At 35.9% G+C, this 26,433-nt stretch overlaps 1 protein-coding gene across 2 annotated transcripts in view; it reads left to right on the plus strand.

The window, feature by feature from the left end:
* The window catches only part of LOC149957687 (bicaudal D-related protein homolog), a 106,426-nt gene extending 85,420 nt beyond the window's left edge, over positions 1 to 21,006 (plus strand). The window contains exons 2-9 of one of the 2 annotated variants that reach the window (XM_090165711.1): positions 9,112 to 9,327; positions 10,970 to 11,086; positions 13,356 to 13,502; positions 16,118 to 16,303; positions 17,622 to 17,933; positions 18,021 to 18,283; positions 19,050 to 19,170; positions 19,288 to 21,006. In XM_090165711.1, coding sequence (XP_090021837.1) covers positions 9,112 to 9,327; positions 10,970 to 11,086; positions 13,356 to 13,502; positions 16,118 to 16,303; positions 17,622 to 17,933; positions 18,021 to 18,283; positions 19,050 to 19,170; positions 19,288 to 19,428 — 1,503 coding nt within the window. In that variant the 3' untranslated portion in view covers positions 19,429 to 21,006. Of the gene's footprint in view, positions 1 to 9,111; positions 9,328 to 10,969; positions 11,087 to 13,355; positions 13,503 to 16,117; positions 16,304 to 17,621; positions 17,952 to 18,020; positions 18,284 to 19,049; positions 19,171 to 19,287 lie in introns of both variants that reach the window. The other variant, XM_090165710.1, reaches the window with a different exon arrangement.
* The last annotated feature ends 5,427 nt before the right edge of the window (positions 21,007 to 26,433 follow it).

The following is a 26,433-nucleotide window of genomic DNA, read 5'->3' on the forward strand; positions in this document are numbered from 1 at the left end:
ATTTGTTTCTATCGTCGCGAGTGCCTCGTAACCCCGACTATTTTCATTGTCATTTTAGCGATTTAATTTATATTACGTAATTGTAACCAAATTATTTATTATTTTATTTCGACGGTGTAGATTTTACGAATAAAGTTATAAAAAATTTCATCAAATATTTTAACTCTAAACAATGCCTAGTATTGCGTCTTTGCGATAACAGCTTGTGAAACATCTATTTCTTATTTTGGGTAACGTCGCGAGTACCGCGTAACTGCAACTACTCTTTTATCTCATCCTAGCGATTTAGGTTCGTATTTCGTAAAATGTCAACCAAAATTTAATTCTTTTATTTCGACGATGTAGATTTTACTGATATACGATAAAGTCTATAGTAAATTGCATTAAATATTTAAACCGCGAAACAATGCAAAGGGATAATTATCAAAACCCCGCATTGGGTCACAAATAATAAACAGCTATAATTCAACCTACATTTGATTTTATTCTTGACAATCGTAAAATAAAAACTCATTTATTTTAAATGCTTCTGGAAATGAAGAAACTGTAACCTTTTTTCATTAACAATAGAGATTTACCTTTAGCATTTAAAGATAATTATAGAGCGCCACCTGGAACGATTTTGTAACAGTTTCCTTCTATTCACGTTATTGAATTTAGTTGAGGGTGCCCTCATAAAAGGCCTTCTCTTTCTCGAGAGGAAACAGTTTAAATTTTAACCCACTCTCTCTCTCTTATTTTTGTAAGAAGATTATTCCCCTGCTTTTAGTATATTTCCTACTATTATTGACACTACGCCGTTTAAACGTAACCAATCACGTTTAAGGACGCGTTTAAATCATGGTATGTTGTAGTAGAAAGTCTCCGTCGGCTTTCGCCTCGTGGTCTCGGTTCATCGCTTATTTACCCACTTCCTGGTTTCGCAAAAAAAGCGCGAATCTTCTATTTTGAGAGTCGTTTAAACCGCTTGAAACTTTCTTTGTTTGTGATGAGCGCACCGTCCGTAACATAACACCAGTTACTGGGTCAGAAGATGCGTCGGTTACGCCATCTATCTTACTTTGCATTTTTATTATTTCTTTTGAATATGGTTTTTAGGAGCCAAGTAGGTGTTTATAATTTCCGAATTTTAAATAACGGCTTAAGAAGCTATAATGTCTTCATTGGTTAGATATTAACTACGTCGTTTGTTAGCTTACAGACTACGTCTGTCCTCTCTTCGTTAGTTAGCTTATAAACTACGCCTTATCTCTCTTCGTTAGTTAGCTTATAAACTACGCCTGTTCTCTCTTCGTTAGTTAGCTTATAAACTACGCCTTATCTCTCTTCGTTAGTTAGCTTTTAAACTAAAGACTACGCCTGTTCTCTCTTCGTTCATTAGCTTATAAACTAAGGACTACGCCGTTTCTCTCCTTCCTTGTTAGAATCTAAACTACAGACTACGCCGTTTCTCTCCTTCCTTGTTAGAATCTAAACTACGCCATTTCTTTCTTTGTTAGAATCTAAACTACGGCATTTATCTCGTTTCTTGTTAGAATCTAGCCTACGCAATTTCTCTCGTTTCCTGTTAGAATCTAAACTACGCCATTTCCTCTCTTTGTTAGAATCTAAACTACGCCATTTATCTCTTTGTTAGAATCTAAACTACGCCATTTCTCTCTTTGTTAGAATCTAAACTACGCCATTTCTCTCTTTGTTAGAATCTAAACTACGCCATTTCCTCTCTTTGTTAGAATCTAAACTACGCCATTTCTCTCTTTGTTAGAATCTAAACTACGCCATTTCTCTCTTTGTTAGAATCTAAACTACGCCATTTTTCTCTTTGTTAGAGTCTAGACTACGCCGTTTTTCTCGTCATTTGTTCGAGCTTAACTACGCCGTTTCTCTCGTCGTTTGTTAGAATCTAAACTACGCCATTTTTCTCTTTGTTAGAGTCTAGACTACGCCGTTTTTCTCGTCATTTGTTCGAGCTTAACTACGCCGTTTCTCTCGTCGTTGGTTAGAATCTAAAGTTATAAACTAGGCCTCTTCTTTTACGTTGGTTAGAATCCAACCATTTTTTTGAACTACACCTTTGTTCTGTACTCGTTTGTTAATTTATAAACTCTTTGGTTTCCTTTGTATAATCTTAACTGGCCGTTTGCTCCGGTTCGAAACTAAAATGTAAAAAATGAGATATTGAGTTTCATTAGACAATATATTGTTCCTCGAATGTTTTTAATTTATTTGAAAAGGGGGCTTTCTCGGAAAAGGCAGTTAAAGCACGCGGTTACTAATAGTTCTATTTTCCGTGGAAATATTTTTTGAAAGCTTTTGCAAATCGTATTTAATATAATCAGCAATTCGTCGTGCAAACCTTCAACAATAACCCGTTGCGTGTTATCACTCTTTGTTGTTGGGTAAAGTTATTTTCTGGCGCTCATTGTGTCGAATCGAGAGAGGTAATGGTGCAGCCACCTTCGCTCATTCCGGAGAAAAAGAAATTACTCATCAACGCTAATAGGCGGGGGCAGACGTACGCGGACCTAATGACCTTAAAATTACCGTGGCGCCATCTTTATTGAAAATGGCGAATTAACCGCTATTATCGTTTGCCCCGTTTTTGGTCAAGTAATTTGATGTAGTGGATCCGGATAGTCACAAGATGGGGTTAATAGCCTTCCCTTTTTTCGCGTCTAACGAGTTAAAGGACACTAAGTATACATTAAATTTAATTACGTCACTTTACGCTTCCATTTTTTGGCACTAGGCTGCGACAGTGGCGTTTCAAAGATTACTCAGTTGATGTGAAAAAATCTAATAGCTAGCTCGAGGGTTGGCTGATTTAAATCAACTTTAAAATAAAATAAAATTACGTAATAAAAAGACTGGATACTTCATGGCTAAAATTTATATATTTTTATTATTTATATATTTTAGCCATGAAGTATCCAGTCTTTTTATTACGTAATTTTATTTTATTTTAAATTCTAAAGCCATGGCTGGTAAAACCTTTCAAATTTTAAATTAAATCAACTTGATTTAAATCGCGAAAAATTTTCCGGAAAATGACCGAGGTCTTTTTTCCGGAAAATTAACAGCTTTTGTCAGGGAATAGTAAGGGAATTTGAATCTGAAAATTTGGTGGCCACACTGAACTGAGCCTTTGCGCGAGTTAATGATAGACTTATTTTAAAAGGCGTGGAATTTTGGGGTAGGTACATTTGTTCGAATTTCATTCGTCCGAACCGCCGAAATAACAAATGTTTCAATTGTTCGAATTGGACAACTTGTTTGTTTCATTCGTCCGAATCGGTAGAATCACTTGTCCGAATTCTGTCGCTAAATTAGTATTTCTTATTGCTGTTTTTTTTTGGTCCGGATTTTTTTTAGTGCAAGAATTAAAAATTAAAAACTACATCGTAAATATCGTTGTTTGTTCAAGTTGTTTTTTCTTAATTGCTGCTATATCTATATATTGTATATTTTACTTCATATTCGTATTAATATAGATCAATGTTGTGGATATTTTAGGTTAGGTTAGGTTCACGTTAATGTTACTATTTTCTTATATTAACAATATTAAAAAAACAACCAATTCGTAATGTTCGAAAAAAAGGACAAACGATTATTCGAACAAATGAAATTCGCCAGTAAAGTTAACATAAATTGAACGACTAAATCACCAACAAAAGTTGTGATAAATTTTTCGTTCAACTGAAATACGTTTTCGGACATACGATCCTGTTTTCCGGCATTCGGACAAATGAGAAATTATCATTCGGACAATGAAATTCGAACAAATGTACCCAAATCGGAATTTTTGGGATGATATATTTCAATATTTTTCCATTCTTCAAAATTGCTATTCTATACGTGAAAAGAAAATATGAAATTTAATTTAAACTCTCACGATATTGTTCTGTCGTTTTACGAATCCACCTGACCCAGTACTTTTAAAATATTTATCTCGAAAGAGCGCAACTTTGACCCTTTCGCCTTTTTGAGCAAGAAGCCGCTCGTTTCGTCCTACTTTCTTTTGTTTCTTGGGAGCGTAATCACCTTCCCTTTGAACATCGATAAAAACCCCGCCCGAGTCTGTACCTTTCATTATTCTCTTTCAAACTTTGTTGTTTGGTCACGACGGCTTTGTTCGAACTCTTCCTTTTGTATCTCTCTGGAAGACGTTTTGTTCAACACGATCCAAATTTCTTCACTTCGTTACTTTGTATTGGAATATCATTTGCCGCTGACAATGGGAACCATCTCTGTTATTTTTTTGCTTTGCAATGGTGGGATCATCGGGGTATCAGTAAAAGAGTGTAAAAAAGCGTGAGCCGCGAAAATCATTCCGCCAATAGATGGCGATATTGACAAAATATTATGGACTATAAAAGATATTGGTTTGAATAGACGCTTCAATAAAACATGTCTCATTTTTGACAGTGAAGTCATTGTGCACGAAATCCACGAATCTATAATAAATACATAAAATTAACTAGTGCTCGGAATTGTTTATTCATTATCCACAAAATTTCCGATTTATTTAACAAAAGTTGGTAAAATGAATATAATTTTAACTTATTTAATTATATTTTTTACGCAACCAAGCATTTATTTGAATTAAAATGGTATTTATTTAAATAATTGTTTGTTTTGTTTAAATAATAGGCTTATCCACTTTCGATTATTTAAACATTTTACAATTATTATTCAATAAATATTATTTAAATATCGCCGAACTTATTTTATCCATGGATAAAAGTTAATCGAACGCCGACCTCTAAAATTAACCACACTAAAGTTCAAATATTATTAAAGGGAATATAACCTCAAGTATTTGGTGTGGAACACCAACGTTTGCAGCTCTGGCCGCTTCTGCCTTTGGCTTTAGAAATGTTTGGCGCCACTGTACAGGGAAATTTGTAAAATTGAAGGGGTCTTCCTTAAAGATTGCTTTGTAGGTTATATTCCCTTTAACATACTCATTGCTATGATTATAAAGCCCATAGCCAGGCCATTGGGATTTGTTAACATATACGCTAGGAACTTGGAAGACCCCAAAGACACACTCCAATAGGCCTTTCATTAAAACATCTTCAATGAAATAACCAAGAAGTAATATTTCAGAGAGCCAGGACCTGCAAGTCACTGTTTATATAGTGTTTGGGGAAATAATGGGAAACTTTTAACTGGTACGGGATGCAACAAGTGTTTCCTTTTAACCAGGGTAAATAGCACCTGCGACTTCTAGCATTTGATAAACCTGGTGGCAGAAATATGAAACAAATGATGGACTTTCTACTCCCTTTAAACTCAACCTCACTACGCAAATTGATACGTTCCATTTTTTGTAAATAACCCCCTGAAAATTTTCTGCAGTTTTATTAAAGGGAGTAGAAATTTAACTAACTTAAAAATTGTCTACGAACGTTTATTGTAATTAGTGCTAGTTAAACCTGATTATAGAAATTCGAAGTTCGTTGAACCAACATAAATATATTAAGTTCACACTCCCTTTAAGAGGAGTTAAATTTTAAAATATTGGAACTTCAATATTTGCTTGTAATGTTTAAGTTTAACACCGTCAAAATGAACGTGGAATTCTAGGTAGCTTTTGGGAATACCTGAAGTTTTATTGTCACTTGCTAGACTAAGTCGATGAAATAAGTTTATCAATCAAACGTCGACAAATTTTTACTTTTTAGCGAGCTTTTAGCAACTCCTGAAAGCTACAATTTCTATTCCTCGTCTATATTTTCTATTTTCTATTCCTTGTCTATATTTTCTATTTTCTATTCCTTATCTATATTTTCTATTTTCTATTCCTTATCTATATTTTCTATTTTCTATTCCTTATCTATATTTTCTATTTTCTATTCCTTATCTATATTTTCTATTCCTCGTCTATATTTCTATTTTCGATTCCTCGTCTATATTTTCTATTTTCTATTCCTCATCTATATTTTCTATTTTCTATTCCTCATCTATATTTTCTATTTTCTATTCCTCATCTATATTTTCTATTTTCTATTCCTCATCTTTATTTTCTGTTTTCTGTTCCTCATCTATATTTTCTGTTTTCTATTCCTCATCTATATTTTCTGTTTTCTATTCCTCGTCTATATTTTCTGTTTTCTATTCCTCATCTATATTTTCTATTTTCTATTCCTCATCTATATTTTCTATGGTAAAAATAACAGTAGGAAAAACAAATCTTTTAATAGAACAAATTTACATTAAAAATAAAGTCTAAAATGCAGAGAAATATCGTACAAATATGACCTAAATTCTATCCACGTACAACAGTCTTAGATTTTAAATGAAACATTCAACTTTGATAATATTGTTCGTATCATCATATTCGCTATCACGATGTTAAAAATGAATTTTTTGAAATTAAATTTGGTCGTGCTTCAGTTGATGACTCCATTTAAATTCAATTTGCGTTTCAGTTCGCGCTCAAACGTGAAATTCGAAAACATCCTTTCGTAAAGGGTTAGCCATGTTGATTACAAACGCAATTGTTGGGCGTGGTTTTTATTATGTACACGCAATTATTTGTCTATTAAACACGATGTTGACAATGTTGAGAATGAGACAAATAAAACCTTCCAGAATCAAGATCGCGTAGAAGTTACGGGCTAAGCCTATTCCGTTCAAACTCTACACGTTTTAGACTTAAGAAACGCCTGATATTTTCGGCGTATTCTATAGCCGTTGTACTTAATCTCTCCATTCTTTTGTGATGTTACGTGAAAAGATAATTTGATGATGAAAAAACTGCATTTTTGAATGGACAGATGTTAATCGAGCTGCGGAGAGATGCCTTTTTGGTAGCTTGCAGGGATTCCCCATTCACCAAGTCGGAACCTTTGCATTGTGTGCGTTCTTTCCCCTTGACATTCGGTGTGAAATATTAAAAGGGATATCATTTTGTAGCCGGGGCTAGACTATGATCAGGGTTGCCACACAACAGGGAAAATACAAGGAATTTAAAAAAGGGCCTAAAAATTTAGGGAAAGTTCAGGGAATTTTAAGAATTCGTAAAAAGTCAGGGAATTCGATTTTATCTTGACCCTTTTTGAAAGAAATTTTTAGTGTTGTTAATTTTCCGGAAAAATAAAATGCGGAAAATTTTCCGCAAATCGGAAAAATAAATTACTTTTTAAGGGTTCTTAATTTTTAACTTTTTATCGATATAAAATGTCTAATAACAGTAAACGTACTACAAAACATTAATAGTGTTACATTCTTAATCAGATTAAAGCTAGTCTAGAGGTTTAGTTTTACTTTCAGATTCGAAAAAATGAGGCGAAAATTCCGCTTTATTTGAATTAGCAAACAATATTAGACTAATCATGGAATTAAAACTTTTTTATTATATTCGGAAAATACGGAAAATTTTCCGACTTACAACACTAAAAATTTTACTCTACATCTATGACAAATTCTATGATTATCATTCTTTTCCTTGAAAGTTTCGCTATTTTTTTTCTGCATTGCAATAGTCTTTTTACTGAAATATAAGTCAATTTAAAATTATTAATTTCTGATAAAAGTAAAATATAAAATACACATTTTGGCCTTAAAAAGTCAGGGAAAATCTCTTAAAATGGTCAGGGAAAACTGGGAATAGTCAGGGAATTTGATTCTGAAAATTATGTGGCAACCCTGATGATCATATTTTAATCATTTTGCTAATTAAATAAATTCGCTAATTGCTTAAAAGGCACATAATCTTTGGAAAAATTCGACCCGAATTTTGGATAGTTAATAATAATAATTATAAAATAAAATTCCTATAAAATTATATTCTTTCAAAAATGTCCTATAAAATCCTATATTTTTATCGAAATCCCCAAAAAGTCCTATAAAATACTATACTATGATATTTTGCCCATTTCAAATCCCGCCACTCTGTTAAATTGCTAGATTTAGCTATATGATAAATTCCTATTCAAAGTCTAGTCTATACTTTTGTTATTGCTAACAAGGTTAGCTACTAGTATATTTTGTGATAAAATGGTTAAATAGTTTCTATTTTTTAAGTGAAAATCAAAGATTTATTTAACTAAATATAGGTAGATTTTGTTTTGTAAATGCATACGGTTAGTAAATTAAATGGCATTACCGAATTTAGAAATTAGTATATTAATTTTATTAGTTGAATTTATTTCTTGGAAATCATTTAACATTAGTAGATAAATAAACTTTTCTAGTCTACACAGTTATTACGGCGTCGTGTACCCCACTATAGCAAGATTGTTACGTCGTGTGTGTGTGTGTGTGTGTGTGGTTTTTTTTTGTGTCCCTTTGCCAGAGTAAATGAACACTGAGAAACCACACAACACACTTTAATCTGTAACATGTGAAGTAGACAGAAATTCGTCGGAAAATTTGAAGAACTAGTATAAATGTCGGAAAATTTAAAAAAAAACTAGTATAAATGTCGGAAAATTAAAAAAAAAACTAGTATAAATGTCGGAAAATTTATTTAAAAAACTAGTATAAATGTCGGAAAATTAAAGAAACTAGTATAGATGTCGGAAAATTAAAAAAAAACTAGTATAAATGTCGGAAAATTTATTTAAAAAACTAGTATAAATGTCGGAAAATTTATTTAAAAAACTAGTATAAATGTCGGAAAATTAAAAAACTAGAATAAAAGTCGGAAATTTGATAATAAAAAAACTAGTATAAAAGTCGGAAAATTTGCAGAACTAGTCTAAAAGTCTAAAAATTTAATTTTGGATGCCAATAGAAAACGTTTACTAAAATATAAGTGAAATGTTTTCAAATATTTTCATAAATTAAGTCAGGGTAAAATCGGTGGAAATGTTATTATTAACGTGGAAAAGTTAGGGAATTTGAATTAGTAAAAACTGTGGCAAACATGCACTAGAACACTATGTACTCTTCCATAAAAACGGATGTTGTCAGAGGTCATTCGGAACTGTATTTATGGCCACAAATGGCAGACTTACACGAAAAGCGTGACCAATAATATACGACCCTAGGATAAATTTGTTCCCCTTTGAAAAAATATCGGGAGTATGGGTCCTCTGGGAGTTTTAACTGCGCTGTAAAAAAAAATGGTGACTAATCCGGTGCTATTGTTGTCTTTGGCAGCTGTTGGAGCAGGAGAAGCATGGCTTGTCTCGCAAGTTGGACAGCATCGAAGGGGACTTCGACTCCAGGTTGGCCGAGTTGCAGGGCGACGTGGACCAGTTGCAAAAGGAACTGGGTGAGAGTCAGTCCTTGCTGCGCGTCACCGAGAAAGAGAAGTCGCAAATGGTCCAAGACCTCACCGAACAAAACCACAGGTTGACCCAACAGATCAAAAAGGTCAGTGGCTCCTCATTTGTCTCGTCAGTGTTTCACCGCGGAAAATCTAAATATTGCTATGATTTCTGTTAAGGCATATACAGGGTCTTTCAAAATGTTATGCTACAATTTTAATGAGTTGTAGGGGGTGAGTTGAGAAGTATGCCTGTTTTTCCCTTATTTTCCTACGATGAGTGAAAAGAGCGCCAGAGAGCTTCAAAGTGTGGCCTACTAGCCCCTGGAAGTAGGCTGCAACAAGCGTAAAACCAAGCAGCAGGGAAATGCGAACATTAAGGTTTGGGTTCGTGTGATACGTGAAAAAGGGCTTTGTAAACAAATCGAAGTAACCAGCGTAAAAAGTAAACTTAAACGGTATTTAAAGTCCCTGCTGCTTGGTTTTGCGCTTGTTGCAGCCTACTTCCAGGGGCTAGTAGGCCACACTTTGAAGCTCTCTGGCGCTCATCGTAGGAAAATGGGGGAAAAACCGGCATACTTCTCAACTCACCGCCTACAACTATTTCAAATTGTTGCATAACCTATTGAAACACCCTGTATAGTTCACACATTATTCGTGACCGAAACGAGTCTAGATGGCGTAACAGCGCTAGCTTCTCCGAGGTATCGCCTAATATCTAGCGTTTGCTACAGACCAATTAAAAAGTCATAAGAACTTTTTTTCTTAAATAAACATCAAAATATAAGCAAACGATGCAAAACTTATTTTAAAATGCAATTATCATTATTTTTAAAGTCAATTTACGATAAACGGTGAGAAAAAACTAATCGCGTCTGCTTTAGCCGCTACTTATCTAACTTCCAAAGGCAAACCAAAGGGGGCGTAGCGATGTATTTTAAACTCCCTCAAATTGCAATTCCGAAAATTTTATAAGTCACATTTCGGTATATAAATTTTACCAAAATATTTGAATTATAGAAAAACATTTTGTGAGGAGGAAATAAGAAAACTATCAGAAATAATAGAAATTTTATTTAAATCGGAAATTTTTATTTTCTCAATATTGTATAGAAATATTTCATTTTATCGATTTTTATAGAAATAATTGATTTTATCAACTTTTTATAGAAATATTTGATTTTATCAATTTTTTATAGCAATATTTGATTTTCTCGATATTGTATAGAAATATTTGATTTTATCGATATTGTATAGAAATATTTGATTTTATCGACTTTTTATAGAAATATTTGATTTTATCGACTTTTTATAGAAATATTGGATTTTATCGACTTTTTATAGAAATATTGGATTTTATCGACTTTTTATAGAAATATTTGATTTTATAGATTTTTAAAATAAATTTTAATTATTTCATTATTAATTAAAGGCTAAATTTAATTTAGTTGGGTGTTTTAATTGACATTACAAGATAACCTATTTTTGTACATTTTTCATAAATACATTGAAGTATAATAGAACTTTGCTAAATGAGGTATAATATTTGATTTAAATATTTATTTAAATCAGACAAACTTGTTTAAATTACGTCATTTCAAGTCAAAAACATTGAAGAAAGTGAAATTTTTATTTATATTTGTAGCCTAGCTGATTATTGATTTGTTTAAAGTTATTTTTGTACCGGTGTTAAATTTAAATATAGTTGTCAATATTTTAAACGAATTTATTTCCTGTTTATTTTTGTAGTCTGCTAAAACGGAAGAAACTCTGACGAATCAGCTTCACTCTCTGAGGGAACAGTGTAACGCCCGGAGATCCAATTTCTCGGATCATTCGCTGCAGCTAGAAGGCCTCAAAGAAGAGGTGAGAACGACAATTCCAGCTGTTAAATTTCCCGCGCTAACAAAAGCAAGTGGTTATAAACGAGACAGGGGCGACATCTATTGAGCGGATATTGCGTAATTTGTTTTACGTTTTCGCGCTAAGTTTAAGGAGGCGCACGTGTCTTAAAGCAAACTGTCGGCTCTATCATTGCCACCTGTATTATGTTATTAGATGTGGCAATGAATCTATCCGATTATTCGAAAAAAAGCGACTTTAATGGAGAGCGTGGTGCTATCTATTAATGGCCAAGGAAGTTAAATACAAAATAGCCAAATGATAAAGTCGCCAGAGAGCCATAGTAGAGTATTATATTTAAACAACTTAAACACTATTTAGAGGACTTTAACCTAAATTATATATCCCATGTAAAAATATTGCTTATAATTGATGTAATGTATGTTATTGACCAATTTACAAACGATCCAATCAACGTGAGGGGTAGCTATAATTATCACATTTTGGGTCAAAATGTGGTTTAAGCATCTTGTTTTGATGTCGACGCTAGCGACATCTGTTGAAAAAAGAGCTACTTGACGTCGAGCCCACACTCGCTTTAAAAGATTTAATCTTGCAGAGCTCCCAGAGTACCTATAATTCCCATATTTTAAAATGGTTCTTATTTTTTCCTATTTAAAAAAAATATCATTAGATGGCTTTAACTTATAGGAAATCTTAAAAAATCACTTGATAACTTATTTCCCTGGCTGGTGTTAGCAGCGTTATGGCATTCTTATGGAACCTTATTTTTTCATAAACAAAAATCCCTTTTTAATTTTGAAACACTTTTTAAGTAAATGTTTAAGCAATATTAAATGTGATAGAAATAAATAAAAGTTTTAAAGTATTTGACTTTTGTTATAGGGGTTTTTATAATAATATATAATCCTATTTTTTTTAAACCAATAACTTCCTATATTTTCTGTGTTAAGTTACTATAATTAAAAAAAAATCGCTGGGAGCCCTGATCTTGACTAAAATGTTTTAATGTGCCTAAATTATGATAATGTTAACGGTTGTTTCGAAATTATTCTTGTTGATTAGAATCAAATTTAAGACGTACATTAATGAAAGCGAAGTACCAAATATTTAGCTCCATTAAATAAAGATTTAATCGTGATCCAAAGTACTAAATGGTGATCCAAAGTACTAAATGGTGATCCAAAGTACTAAATGGTGATCCAAAGTACTAAATGGTGATCCAAAGTACTAATTGGTGATCCAAAGTACTAAATGGAGATCCAAATGAAATTGATCCAAATTACTAAAATAATGATTCAAATGAAATTGATCCAAATTACTAAAATAATGATTCAAATGAAATTGATCCAAATTACTAAAATAGTGATTCAAATGAAATTGATCCAAATTACGAAAATAGTGATTCAAATGAAATTGATCCAAATTACTAAAATAGTGATTCAAATTAAATTGATCCAAATTACTAAAATAGTGATTCAAATTAAATTGATCCAAATTACTAAAATAGTGATTCAAATTAAATTGATCCAAATTACTAAAATAGTGATTCAAATTAAATTGATCCAAATTACTAAAATAGTGATTCAAATTAAATTGATCCAAATTACTATAATAGTGATCCAAATTACTAAAATAGTGAATCAGATGAAATATTGATTAAAATCGTGATTTAAATGAATAAAATCATTATTAAAATTATTAAAATCGAAATTAAAAATAAGTCGTTTCCGAAAGTCGGTGGGTGATAATTTTGTATCATGTGAAAACTCACTTCCCGTTCATCATAACGCTGGCTGTTCCGTCATCTTATCTCCCACTCTCCAAGCTTAAGGGAAGACAACGTAGCAGACGACTTTGGGAAAGTTCGTCTTCGCAAGATAGGGGGTAATTATTTGAATCGATTTAGTGTAGTGAGTTTCCGGTAATTTTATCGCCCGTTTTAAGCTTTATTTTTCCAAGTTGTATCGTCTATTTTCATGAAAGATCGACTATTTATTTACATTGAAACTATAAACAATGTTTAGCGTTTTTTTGATAACACGCCAAGTCATAATCCAAACAATGATTTATCATCGTTGTTGCCCCGCTGATAAGGGCCGAGCGTTGAAGCGAATTTTTATGGTCTAAGATTAGGCTTCTAGTTGGCAAACTCGTTAGTATTGTGTTTTGGGGGAGTAATCGTCTCGAGTGACACAGCCGCGGTGGGAGGGTCTCCGCTTTCGCGGCTCGTTATCAAATTAGTAATATTCGGATGCTTCTCCTGCCGTAGATCGAGTTGCTGTCCGACAGGAAGGCCGATTTGGAGAGAAGGATTCAGAGCTTAATTGACGAACGGGAGAATCTCAGTCTTTCGCTCGAGGAGTCCAGTGACAGGATACACATGCTCGAAAAACACGCCAAAGAACAAGACCAACAGGTACGCTGATCTCTTTCGTCTCACTATTACATTTCCGGGTGAAGTAGAACTCGCGAATGTTAAAATTTTGGCCAATAGAGTAGTATCGCTCTGTACCTTTGGGCTATGGCCGCCATTTTGAGGGCAGTTTTTTATCTATAGGAAAAATCATGGGTGACGTCGACATACGTCACGCCGATATTACTCTATCCTTTGAGATAACTTGCTCAACTGGTGAGCCAACTACCAGAGGGTAGTATGCCGGGTTGGTGAGCCAACTACCAGAGGGTAGTATGCCGGGTTGGTGAGCCAACTACCAGAGGGTAGTATGCCGGGTTGGTGAGCCAACTACCAGAGGGTAGTATACCGGGTTGGTGAGCCAACTACCAGAGGGTAGTATACCGGGTTGGTGAGCCAACTACCAGAGGGTAGTATACCGGGTTGGTGAGCCAACTACCAGAGGGTAGTATACCGGGTTGGTGAGCCAACTACCAGAGGGTAGTATACCGGGTTGGTGAGCCAACTACCAGAGGGTAGTATACCGGGTTGGTGAGCCAACTACCAGAGGGTAGTATACCGGGTTGGTGAGCCAACTACCAGAGGGTAGTATACCGGGTTGGTGAGCCAACTACCAGAGGGTAGTATACCGGGTTGGTGAGCCAACTACCAGAGGGTAGTATACCGGGTTGGTGAGCCAACTACCAGAGGGTAGTATACCGGGTTGGTGAGCCAACTACCAGAGGGTAGTATACCGGGTTGGTGAGCCAACTACCAGAGGGTAGTATACCGGGTTGGTGAGCCAACTACCAGAGGGTAGTATACCGGGTTGGTGAGCCAACTACCAGAGGGTAGTATACCGGGTTGGTGAGCCAACTACCAGAGGGTAGTATACCGGGTTGGTGAGCCAACTACCAGAGGGTAGTATACCGGGTTGGTGAGCCAACTACCAGAGGGTAGTATACCGGGTTGGTGAGCCAACTACCAGAGGGTAGTATACCGGGTTGGTGAGCCAACTACCAGAGGGTAGTATACCGGGTTGGTGAGCCAACTACCAGAGGGTAGTATACCGGGTTGGTGAGCCAACTACCAGAGGGTAGTATGTACATCTAAGTAGTAGGAAAACAGTTTTCCCTTACGAACGAAAGAGCAAATTACCTGTGCAAACTTACAATGAGAGGGCGTGTTACAGCGAAGCATATTGGTTGATCGAATGAGGCAATTCAGCAACCTTGTGTACATCACAAAGAAATGCTTAATTATTGTTGTTCCATAATAATAGCCCAATTAAACTTAACCTCGTGTGTGGCAATTATAAATCCAGCAGTTCATAAATTAAGCTTCTCTCGTACATGGCTCTATGAAAATCGAAAAGGCTAATTAGTGTTAAGTTTAAAGTTGCAATTTTGTATGTCGTTAATCATAAAATGAAATATTTAATAATTAGTTAATTCCTTAGGATATTTAAATTGGCAGTACGTAAATTGTGAAAAATTATTTAAACAAATTGACATAAACGATTGTTGACTTTTTCAATCACGCGAATGAAGTTGTTTTTTATAGTCGCTGTCTTTATAAAAAGGCTTATTAAGCTTTCTATAAAATAACGTTTCGTTCTTATTATAACGTAGCTCTTACGTCACTGTCTCTTACTTTTACGAGTTAAGAGCACAATGTCACGCGAAGACTACACAAATAAAGTTCTGTCTCGTGACGTAAGGTTCAAACGAGGACGACGATTTTACTGTAGCTTAAAGATTTAACGGTTAATTATATTTCAGTCGCGAGATGAGATGCACATTTTAGTGATATTTAATCTCTTTCGTTTCGTTCCGAAGTTCGCGTTTTGCCGTTTCAATGAAGTACCATTTATGCGCCATAATAAATTTAAATTCATCAACATTTCTTACAATAAAGTCGTCAATAGTATTGTAGGTAGATTTTAAAATCTCCCCTCTGTAGTCACAAGTTACCGCGTTCTAATTCATGGAACAATCTTTTCGGAAGACGTACCGTTTTGAACGAGGTTTTGAAAATCGGATAAATTACGTCCTTATAAGTGTTTAAACAACGATATATCCGTAATAAAAATAGTCAATTATTTGTGAATTTACGCGTTATCCGTTGGCGTTTGAATGGTACTGGGCTTAGTATCATTTTCAAAGACACGAACTTCGTCTTTGGATTTAGCTTCGTCATTGCTCTTTACCCTCAGCCACTTGCCGCGATTGAATGGTGTAGCGGTACTCGCGAGGAATACGAAATGATCTAGTTGCAACGGTACTCGCGACGAACTCGAAATGATCTAGTTGCAAATCTGCGTAATAATTATACGCCTATGTCTTTGTTGGCGGCATTAATTATAATACGGAGAGTTCAAAGATGCCATTCTCAGCGGGTTCGGGCGTCTTTACGTTTTACCTGTCCTGTCGCATCGTCGAGAGCTCGGTGTTACTTCGCCTTAACAAGCTAGTTGTCCAATGTTTTCGTTAAAGGCGCCGAGGTTGGTGTTTTTACCGCCTCCAAGTCCACCACTTCTTTCGGAGGAATGTGTCAGTGACTCTACTAATATTATTCTTCGATGGTTTCGATACATTACATTTAAACTTTATAACTTTAAATATAATTATTATTTTTAGCTTCGTGGTCAGAAGCGGGACATGGAAGAACTGCGAGAGGTCAACACGGGTCTGCAGGACAAGTTGGAGTCCATCCGGAGGAGTTGCAGCACTCCCAGCTACGGTCACACGTCACTCTACAACGAAATCGAAATGTCGTCGCAGTCGTCCATAGATGATGACATCCGGTCACTAACGGGCAGTCAAGTGAGTTGATTTTACCCAGTGTTGCCATATTGTGGGAATTTTTATTGTGGATTTACCATACAAAGTCTATGGGAGCGAAATTCTTGGATTTTAAATTTGTGGATTTATTTCCAAACTTTGTACGGGATTCGGCAAAATGACCAACCCCTCAGCTAGTTATCAATTTCTTATTGTCAAAGTTAATAAAAAGCAAGAATCCATACCTCTAGTTGGAATGCTTATCGCGGGCAGATTTTCGTCTCTATCTGGGTGACGGTTTTTTGGACGTCACTTTAGCCACGTTCACACTAGACACTTTGGAACCGTTTTAAAACGGTTTCGAAAGATCAAACTGTAAAATTTTGCTGTCGAATGTATTTATCATATGGCCATTAATACAGTTGACACCGAAAATGTTCAATTTTATCTTTCGAAACCATTTAAAAACGGTTCCAAAGTGTCTAGTGTGAACGCGGCTTATGTTAACTAAACAAACAACAACGTGAGTGGGGAGCGCGCAGAGGGGATTTTTTTTTCTTTCGTAGGCGGGGCCAAAGCCGTCAGAGTGATCTTACCATACGCGATATGCCAGGATAAGCTTTCCAAGTGGAGATATAGATTCCTGTAAAAAGTTAATAAAACCACCTATGGACTATAATGCAGTTAAATTATGCGAATATATCCCACTATTTGGCTTTCCGTTACTACGCAACGCGTTTTGAAATTCGTTAGTGTTTAGCTTTTGTTTTGCCCCATTTTTATTATGAACCTTTCTACCTTTTTACGTAATTTAACATCAATTTATTATCACAAGTAAATGACGCTTGCGATAAGTAGACCTAATACTATCCTCCTATAACGCTCGCTGATTGCTCGAGCCCAACGCGCCTTCCTTAAAAATCCTCCGTTTTCTTGTTTACTGGCAGCGCTCGCGGCGGTAAAATCAGGAAATTTAGTCCGTGTCGTTTTCCCGTGCGCTAGAGAAGCTGGTAAAAGTAGAAAACGAGGGAAACAATGGCCGTGTGAACCAGCCTTTAGTGCAATTATTCGACCGGAAAAATAGTGCGCAGGATGTCAGGTTCGATATAGCTAGCTTATCATAAGAATAATTGATCCCAGTTTCAAGTCCAACTTAACCTTATTACCTACTAATTATTTATTTTGGCTGGTATTTTACTGTACACTCTCAAAATAAAATTGTAAACTAATAATTTAGTTTAACGATTAATTTGGTCTATAGTTGGTGACTAACCCTTCCTCTTTCCAACATATCTTCATTATTCCTAGTGTGTAATCGTATAAATCCCATCTAATTTGAATATTTGTTCGTTCTCCATAGAGTGGACGAAGCAGGCCGCATTCGCATCCAGGTTCCTCAATCGGTTTCCACGGAGACTTCGCGGATGAAATCGAGTGCGACGAGGTGGAGTTGGGTGACGGCGAGGACAACTGGAAGTTTCGACAAGAACTGGTCGAGATTTACCAGCAACTATGGCGGCTGTGCGTCGACCTCCGAAGACGCAGAGAGAATCTCTCGGCCGACAGCGGCCTTCCGCCATCGCCGGAAGAAATCCACGCCCAGCAAATTCGCGTCGGCATGATGTCCAGTATCATCAAAGAATTGCGTTCCCTCATGCAAGACGCTAGTCTGGTCAGTTCCTCGGACGCCGTAAGTTGGCCTTCGTTGAGTTTTCCACTATTTATCAAGCTCATATTCATATGATTCTCGCCCTGACAGGCCTGCGTCGCTTGTCGGTCCGTGGTGGACGAGCGCGAGGAAGCTAGGAAACTGCGCCAGCAACTCGAGGAGAAGTCGAAAGAGCTGAAGAAGAAACAAGACGAAGTGACGGAGTTAACGACCAAACTGACCATCCAGGAACGGGAGCTGACAGCCACCCAGGAACAGAGGGATCAGATGAAGACAGACCTCAGCAACAGCAAACTCGCCAAAGAAGAAATAGTCAAGAAAGCCTGGGAAGGAAGGGATCAGGCCGTCGCGAGGTAATTGCTTTCCCAAGGGCGCCTTAAGGGGTATTCGCACGAGTTAACATTGTAGGCCAACACGAGTTGCAAACCGAGTTGCTCCTTATCGCTGGTGAAAGATTTTCAAGGTGTTAGCGACGCAAACACTTTTTAAGAACAACGGGTTTTTTCTGATTTAGTTCAAATATTTAAATCAAATAATTATCTTAAACAAAACTAACTTAAAGCAACTGTCGGCTCTATCATTGCCACCTGTATTACCATAAGACCCTTGTTATCAGAGAGCAAGGTGCCATCTATTAATGGAAAAGGAAGCTAAAATTCAAAATAGCGAAACAATAACGTCGTCAGAGAACCATTTATAATTATTATAATTAGACAACTTATACTCTACTTAGTGGACTTTAACCTAATTTATATATCCCATATAAAATATATTGTTAAAAATTACTATAATTTTAGCTATTGTCAAATTTACAAACGAGCCAATCAACGTGAGTGGTACTTTTATATCCCGCCTTTTGGGTCAAAATGTAGCGTAAGCATCTTGTTTTGATTTCGTCGCTAGCGACATCTGTTGAAAAAAGAGCCACTTCACGTCGAGTCGACACTTGCTTTAAAATATTAGTTTATTACGAAATATGTCAATTGACATTAATAGACTTTTAATAATAAATTTAATGAAATCTCAGCAGCTTGTTGTGATTGTGGAGTATGTGTGAATAGGAATTTACAATAGCGCCAGCTATAGGATGGAAAATATAAATGCTTCGTTTCGTTTCAGGAAAAATGCGGTGGAAATTGAATTAGCCAAAACTCGCATTGACATCATGCATGTCAACAGTCAGCTAATGGAGGCAATTCAACAGAAAATCGAGCTTTCGCAACAGTTGGAACAGTGGCAGGTTCGTAATTGTTTTAAATTAATTAAATATAATTCATTCATAAACAATTAGCCAAGTTGTAGTCGCTTGCGTCCCTTGTCACTAAAAAAATTACTAAAATTCTTTGTTTAATTGCAGGTGGACATGCAAGTACTGCTTGATGAACAACTAAAAAAGAAACTTAGGAATCAAGAAATAGAAGACCGGAAACGAGCGAAGACTCAGCGATCGCGACAAACTAGCGCGAAGAGTAAATTATTTGGTCTGTGGCAGCGGTGAGAGTCGGGACTCGAATCTTCTCCGCCGCTTACTTGTGATATTTTTAAAAATCTGAACATTTAGAGGCTGTATAAAAAATTCCGTGTCCAGAAAATGTGAGAGTAAGATAGCTTCCCTGTGCCTCTTTAACGTTAAACAGAAAGACTATCAAAGAATATATTTATCTTTTGTAAATAATGCAATGTTTTCACGTCTCCCCTACTACGACTCTGCCCCAGTAAATTTACTTCCTTACAAACCCACAATGAAGTTTTATGCAAGACGCAAAATCTCCCATATCCGTAACAGCGTCCCATTAGCAACGACTACCATCCAATTTTAGATGACACCAAAAAGTTGGCAACTGATTGTTCAGTTTCTAATGTTTACATTGGCTATGAAAGTTTGAGTAATCGAACCACTGATCGATTTTAAAAGAATTTTTATTTTTGTATTAAGAAGCCATATTAATTGCAAACCTGGAATTATTAAAATTTCTTTCAAATTTAACTGTAAACTAAGAAACTTGCCTGTTAAATTCTTTGGGTAGCTTAAGTGGATAAGAATTCTTGCAAGAATAGTGGACTTAACGCTTTTTCAAACATGAAATAAGAACGAAATTATATCTCTATTCTTACCAGAGTGTAAGAATCAATCAAGAAATAGAATTTAAAATGCTATTTAAAATAATAAAAATTGTTGCTCATTAAAGGTACTTAATTTTTTTTTTGTAAAATTAGCTTTGCTTTCATTAAATGAATTTTTCAAAAAAATCAAAGGGTTTTAGTTTCACATTACGACAACTTCTTTCAATATGACTTGGCTCTGTATTGTTCTTAGTGTAAGATTTCTTACAAGATCGGGTTCTTAATATTAGAACACATTCTTGTCAACTTTACCCATTTTAAATTTTAGTTCAACAACTAAAATTTGTAAAATGACAGTTTAAATGGTGGCATAAACTAATTAACTAACACAAATTATATTATAATGCTACGAATGAAAACATTATTCAATTGATTGCTTTTTTTAATTTCGATTCAGTGGTTGAAAGAGCAGCAAATTTTACATTTTCGCATTAGAACTGAATAAATCAGCTGATTTTTTATTTTTAGAAACTTTTGTATAAAAACTCTAGATTAGGTGTATGGAATATGGCAACTAAATCCCAAATATCTTTCAACATATCTCGTTAAAGAAAACTATAATTTTGGAAATTAGCTATTTAAAACTAAATGTTAAGTATTTTTAAATTTTTTGAGCTACGTGAAAGTTAAGTTCTATTTACTCTCGGAGTAATCTTAATTAAGTAATATTAACCGCATTAAAAATTCATCTTAAAAAGACAAAAGAAGATAATTTTATACAGCTTTATTAAATTCACCCTTTCAAAATATGTTCTTAATTTATTAAATGCACTCATTTTCAAAATTTTAAAATTGTCAAGAATTAAGTTAACAATGGGACCAACTAAACATAATCCAACTAAAGCTTAAAATATTATCGAACCTATATTTAATCTATGCATTGTATAAAAGCTAATATTGTGATCTCTTGGGATGATACGAGTATTCTTTAGTAGGGAGATTTTTTTTGTTTGAAAAATTAAAATTATGCAAATATTTGTGATTGTTTTTTTTTCTCCTAACCTTTGACATAAAACTACGAATTACCTATTGATAGGATTGAGAGACCTAGTGAAAATCCTTGAAGGAACTATAGTGTGTTTTGAAAATTTTAAGCCACGCGGGCAAAATTCCATGAGACCCCAACCAAATTTAGGGTTGGCTAAAAGTGGGACCACGAGTGTGCTATGCCGACTTGACTAACAATGAGACGACCCGAGGTGATAATCACCGATTTTGTTCCAAGTCGGGCATAATGTACACCTCCATGTAACTTGAAAAACCTGCGAGGGAAAAGTTGCGACGGGCTTTCGTTTTACCATGGCAACCGAAAACGTTTTTGACAACATGATTTTAAAAAATGAAATATTTTAAGAATTTCAAAAACGTTAAAAAAATTTAAATTGATTTTAAAAATGTAATTTAATCAAGTTTAAATGCAATTTGGTCAATTGGGGGACCCTTAAAAGCCTACAGATTCTCATGTTATTTTCAATGGAAATAATTCCCAATCATGTTGTCCAAAAACGTTTTCGGTTGCCATGGCAAAACGAAAGCCCGTCGCAACTTTTCCCTTGCAGGTTTTTCAAGTTACATGGAGGTGTACATTATGCCCGACTTGGAACAAAATAGGTTATTTTCAACTCGGGTCGTCTCCTTGTAAGTGACCACAGTCCACCTTTGACGGCATCTCATAGATTGCCTAAACTGATACCAGTTACCTCCCCCCCCCCCCGCCCTCTCAAAATAGTTATCCACAAGGTCGAATTAAGGGGGGCGATTGCCCCAGGGCGTTATCCAAATAGCGAAGCTGAAGTAATCTTGTTATATCAAATCTCGAAATTCAAAACTGGATGTTACGTTTTACAAGCCGCCCTTGTGTTCTGAACTCATTTGGGGCAGTCACTAAGGTATTACCACCGGCCGAAACTCTGCTTAATCCTGCCCTGATTATCCTTAATTATAAATACGTTCTTGCATGAATGTATTCATTTCAACCAAGAATATGGAACGAAAGCATAACCCTTTCTACCATCTTTGGCTAAGAGGGCCGGTGACTTTTAACATTTTACATAATCACTTGACCCGATCATGGGCGCGTCAAAATTCTAAGAATTCTTCCCTTGATAATGAGAAGAACTTTGACGGTCCTTCTTGCAGGAGGTGATGTAATCTCTTCTCACTAGTTCTCTTGAGAAGAGTGAGAATGCCTCCGAGAATTCTCACTTAGTCAAAAAAAAAGGGGGGGGGGGGATTAGAAATAAAAATGGCAGCTAAAACTCTAGTCAGTTTACTTGATGCTGAAGAAAAACATTACGATATTTTTGTGGACGTTGAGGCCCTAACCCCGTCACGCTAAGGGGTGGGGGGAAAGGAGGCGGTCTTATTTTTTGCGTCCTCGCAGCAGCGTTAATCGCGTCGAAAAACGTAATTTTTGAGAACCAATGAGATTGCAGTATTATTTGATTTCATTAAAGCGGAGGAGCATACCGAGGGCCCCAACGGGTGGAATTGGAGAAACGCTAAAAATAATATCGACATATTCATTCTCCCCGAGTATAAATAAATACATTCTTGTTCATATATTGTAGTGAAATCTTGTAAAAATAATATTTATTGTCAAAAGCTTAGATTACAAGGTGTAAATTATTATTGAACTGTTTTTGACCCCTAACTTTCTCCACAGTGCGTAAAAACTTTGATACCTTGTAATTTTTTTTCTTCCTGACAATGCTCTTTACTGAGCTGTTATAAGGCTACCCAGCCCTAGCTCTACTACTATAGAGTACCAACAGCTTGAAACCCTGCGACGTCACCAATGTTAAACGTCTATTGAAAAAAAACGCGAGTTTTCATGACAACCATTACGGAAGCTACGCCTGTGACGTCACTAACTTTTAAAACCGCATCAACTGCTAGCACTCTACAACGGAGAAGGGGAAAAAACTTCGTGGCATTCTCGTAAGCCGCCATCTTTAGGAAATATTTTTATATTTGTCGCTTTATAGCGAATTCTAACGGGAAGAAAAATTCTCACGAAGAATTCTTCTTAAGAGAATTATTTCTTTTTAGAATTTTGACGCGCCCCAAACTACCTAATGCAGTTTGATATTCATGGTTGAAATGAATATATGTATGAATGACTCTTGGTAATACCATAAGCCTATAGCCTCTAAGTTTGAAACGCGCATAGCGCCCTTTGTACCACCACTGGACGGGCGAAAAAGAAGAAATCAGATAGTATCGGCACCTGGTAGAGATAAATTGAAGCTTCTTCCTTCCCGCTTTCTCTCTCTACGCACCTCTCTCTTACCAAAGCAGCTGGCATCATGCATTGCGGGACGCGTTACGTTTCTCTTTTCCGCCACCGGGTGGATTTAGCGCTGTACTTTCGCCAGTCGTTTGCTTGAACCAACACTGCCTTTCGATTCAAACTAAGGGTTGATAGGCTTATGGTAATACAGTAGGAATTGAGACTCCTCAGACTTTTCCGTTTTTAATGAGCGTGGAGAAGATGAAGTGTTTCTGGAGGAGCAAAATTCTGAACCCCAGCTTGGGAAAGGGAATTTTATTTCGGTCGGACGGTCGGACCTCGCCTAGTGCTCCCATCATTTATAGGAATTGAAACTAGCAATGTTAGTTAACCTAAGCTTGACCATAACCCCCTTCTCTTCTCCAAGCTATACGCCGGCATTGGTACAGGAACTGACAATGGACATAATTATGTTACTTTTAATATACTATAGTGTTGTCGTTTGATACGATTTTGAAAACTTGTAACGTCACAGCTGTAGTGTTAATAGTGGCCGACATGGCAGTTACCGTTTTTTATCAATAGGCAAATTACAATGGTTACGTCACCGGGTTTCAGACGACAACACTCTATACAGGGTGTTTTAGAGAAGTCTGTCGCAAATTTACAGGCGTGTCCTTTGGGTAACAAGGAGTGAAAAAGGTCCTAAGAAACGTTTTCCTAAATTGAACCGTATCCTAAAAAACCGTGACCGTAAAAGATCGGCCTCCAAAACTTCGAAAAACGCGCAAATGTGCAGTTTCTATTATTCCTTGGACCCAATTGTTTCCTTTCACTAAGCATTGGTTTCTTATCTTTTTCGATTAAAAAAAAACTAGTATCGAAAGTGCGTTATTAAAATGAAAGAAGTAAGCTACGCGAAGAAATACGTTTAAACATAAAGCCCGTCGCACACTGAACGGTTTTTCAGTTGAGCTGGGAATATTAATCTAGAGGTCCAATCAAAACTGAGAAACTACTTTATCCCTTCTTAGCGGTGCCGACCCCCCTCGCGTATCGCTACAAATTTGGGCATTGCGCGAGGTACATGCGAAATCCGGTAGAAAGAAAGTTTGCGCCAACATGGAAAGTTCTGGGATTATTCTTGGAAAACTTATTTAACTCATCCCACTAACTCGAAGGGACTATTGATCCAAATATTTCTTGGTTTGTTTCCGCTTCCACAGTAATAACACGACTCTTTTTGAGATCTAGTACCGTCTTTGATACCGTCTCTAAGCCTAACGGTTCACTTTGTTTTATAACATCATTATGTTTCTCATTACTTTTAACAAACTCGGTTTGTACTCCGACGGTAAACAATTCCTTAATGTAAAAATTACACTGATTTCCTTCGTTTTTAGGCATTGATAGCAGATGAGCTGCAGTTTTTTTACGCGGCATCGCGAATTCTCTTACGTAGAATCAAAATAGAATAAAACAAGACGTACGACGGTCAAAATACACACAATCCTTCTAATGTGTTAAAGCAAGTGTCGGCTCGACGTCCAGTAGCTCTTTTTTCAACAGATGTCGCTATCGTCGACATCAAAACAAGATGCTTAAGCCACATTTTGACCCAAAATGCGATAATTATAGCGACCCCTCACGTTGATTGGATCGTTTGTACATTCGTCCATAACATACATTACAGCAATTATAAACAATATTTTACATAGGAAATATAATTTAGGTTAAAGTCCTCAAAATAGTGTATAAGTTGTTTAAATATAATACTATACAATGGCTCTCCAGATGGCGACTTTTTAATTTGACTATTTTGAATTTTAGCTTCCTTTTCATTAATAGATGGCACCACGCTCTCTAATAAAGTGGTTCGAGGAATTGGATAGACTCATTGCCATTTCTAATAACAGGGGCCTTTCCATAATACAGGTGGCAATGATAGAGGCGACTGTTGCTTTAAGTTTCTTTGAGCAATTCACAGCAACCTGCAACGCCGGTTTCACAACCAATATATATCCACGGCCACACATAATTGTATTTACACTTATTTGTTATTTCTAGTCATACTTTGAAAGCATCGAAGATTCCTCCGATCAGTGTCACTCTTATTTTTTACTTCTGATCATACTTATTTGTTACTTCTGGTCAGACGTTGAGTGTCACACTTTTTTCTTCTGGTTATACGACAAAGACTAGTTCGATCAGTGTCATTCTTAATCACACCTAATTGCACACACCTAATTGTTACATCTGATCACACCTAATTGTTACTTCTGATCAGACTACGTCGATCTTTGTCATACTTAATTGTTACTTCTGGTCATACGTTGAAAGCGCAGCGCACTCTGAACGGCCTTGAAAAACGCGTATAGTCTCTATAACCACGTGGATTTACCATGTTGGAAGTTGAGGGGGTATGTATACGCTGAACAAAAAACCTTTCTAGGTTAGGGGCTGTTCACAAATTACGTAACGCTGTAGGGGGGGGAGGGGGGGGGTTGGTTCAAGCGTTACGAATTGTTACGTGGGGGGAGGGAGGGTCGACTAAAATGTTACGTAACACATCTTATTTTTAACATCGTAGAATAAAATTTTCATAACTTTCAGAAACAGTCGCAATTATTAAAAACATAAGCATTTTCATTGGCTTACTCAAGTTTAAAAGAATTTCATATGACCTTGATCTACAGTTTCGCCTATTTCCCCCCGCTAGAGGGATGGACAAAGGTGCGAGAACGATTAGTCCGGATCTACCACGTAAATTTTAAAGTTTTTAATTTTTTCCTCAGTTTAGATTGATTTTTCATTGTTAAAAATGGACAATTTATGTCCCTCATATCTGCTTACGGAAAAGCGTTCCCCCATAAGACACCACAATAAAACCCGTGGGTATTAAAGTGTTGCATAAAAATACAGTTGTAATTTCAAATGTAAATTACAAATAAAATGTAGTACCTGATCTTATTGTACTTTATTGCCAGCATATTAGTTGTTACGTACTAAAATTATATAAGGGGGGGGGGTCGATATTTGTGACGTAATTTGAGAAGAGGGGTCTTTCCATTTGTTACTTTTTGTTACGAGGGGGAGGGGGGAGTCCAAAAAGTGGTTTTTCTGCGTTACGTAATTTGTGAACAGCCC

The sequence above is a fragment of the Leiobunum rupestre genome, chromosome 2, assembly GCF_980474605.1.
Source record: "Leiobunum rupestre chromosome 2, qqLeiRupe1.1.hap1, whole genome shotgun sequence".
NCBI lineage: Eukaryota > Metazoa > Arthropoda > Arachnida > Opiliones > Sclerosomatidae > Leiobunum > Leiobunum rupestre.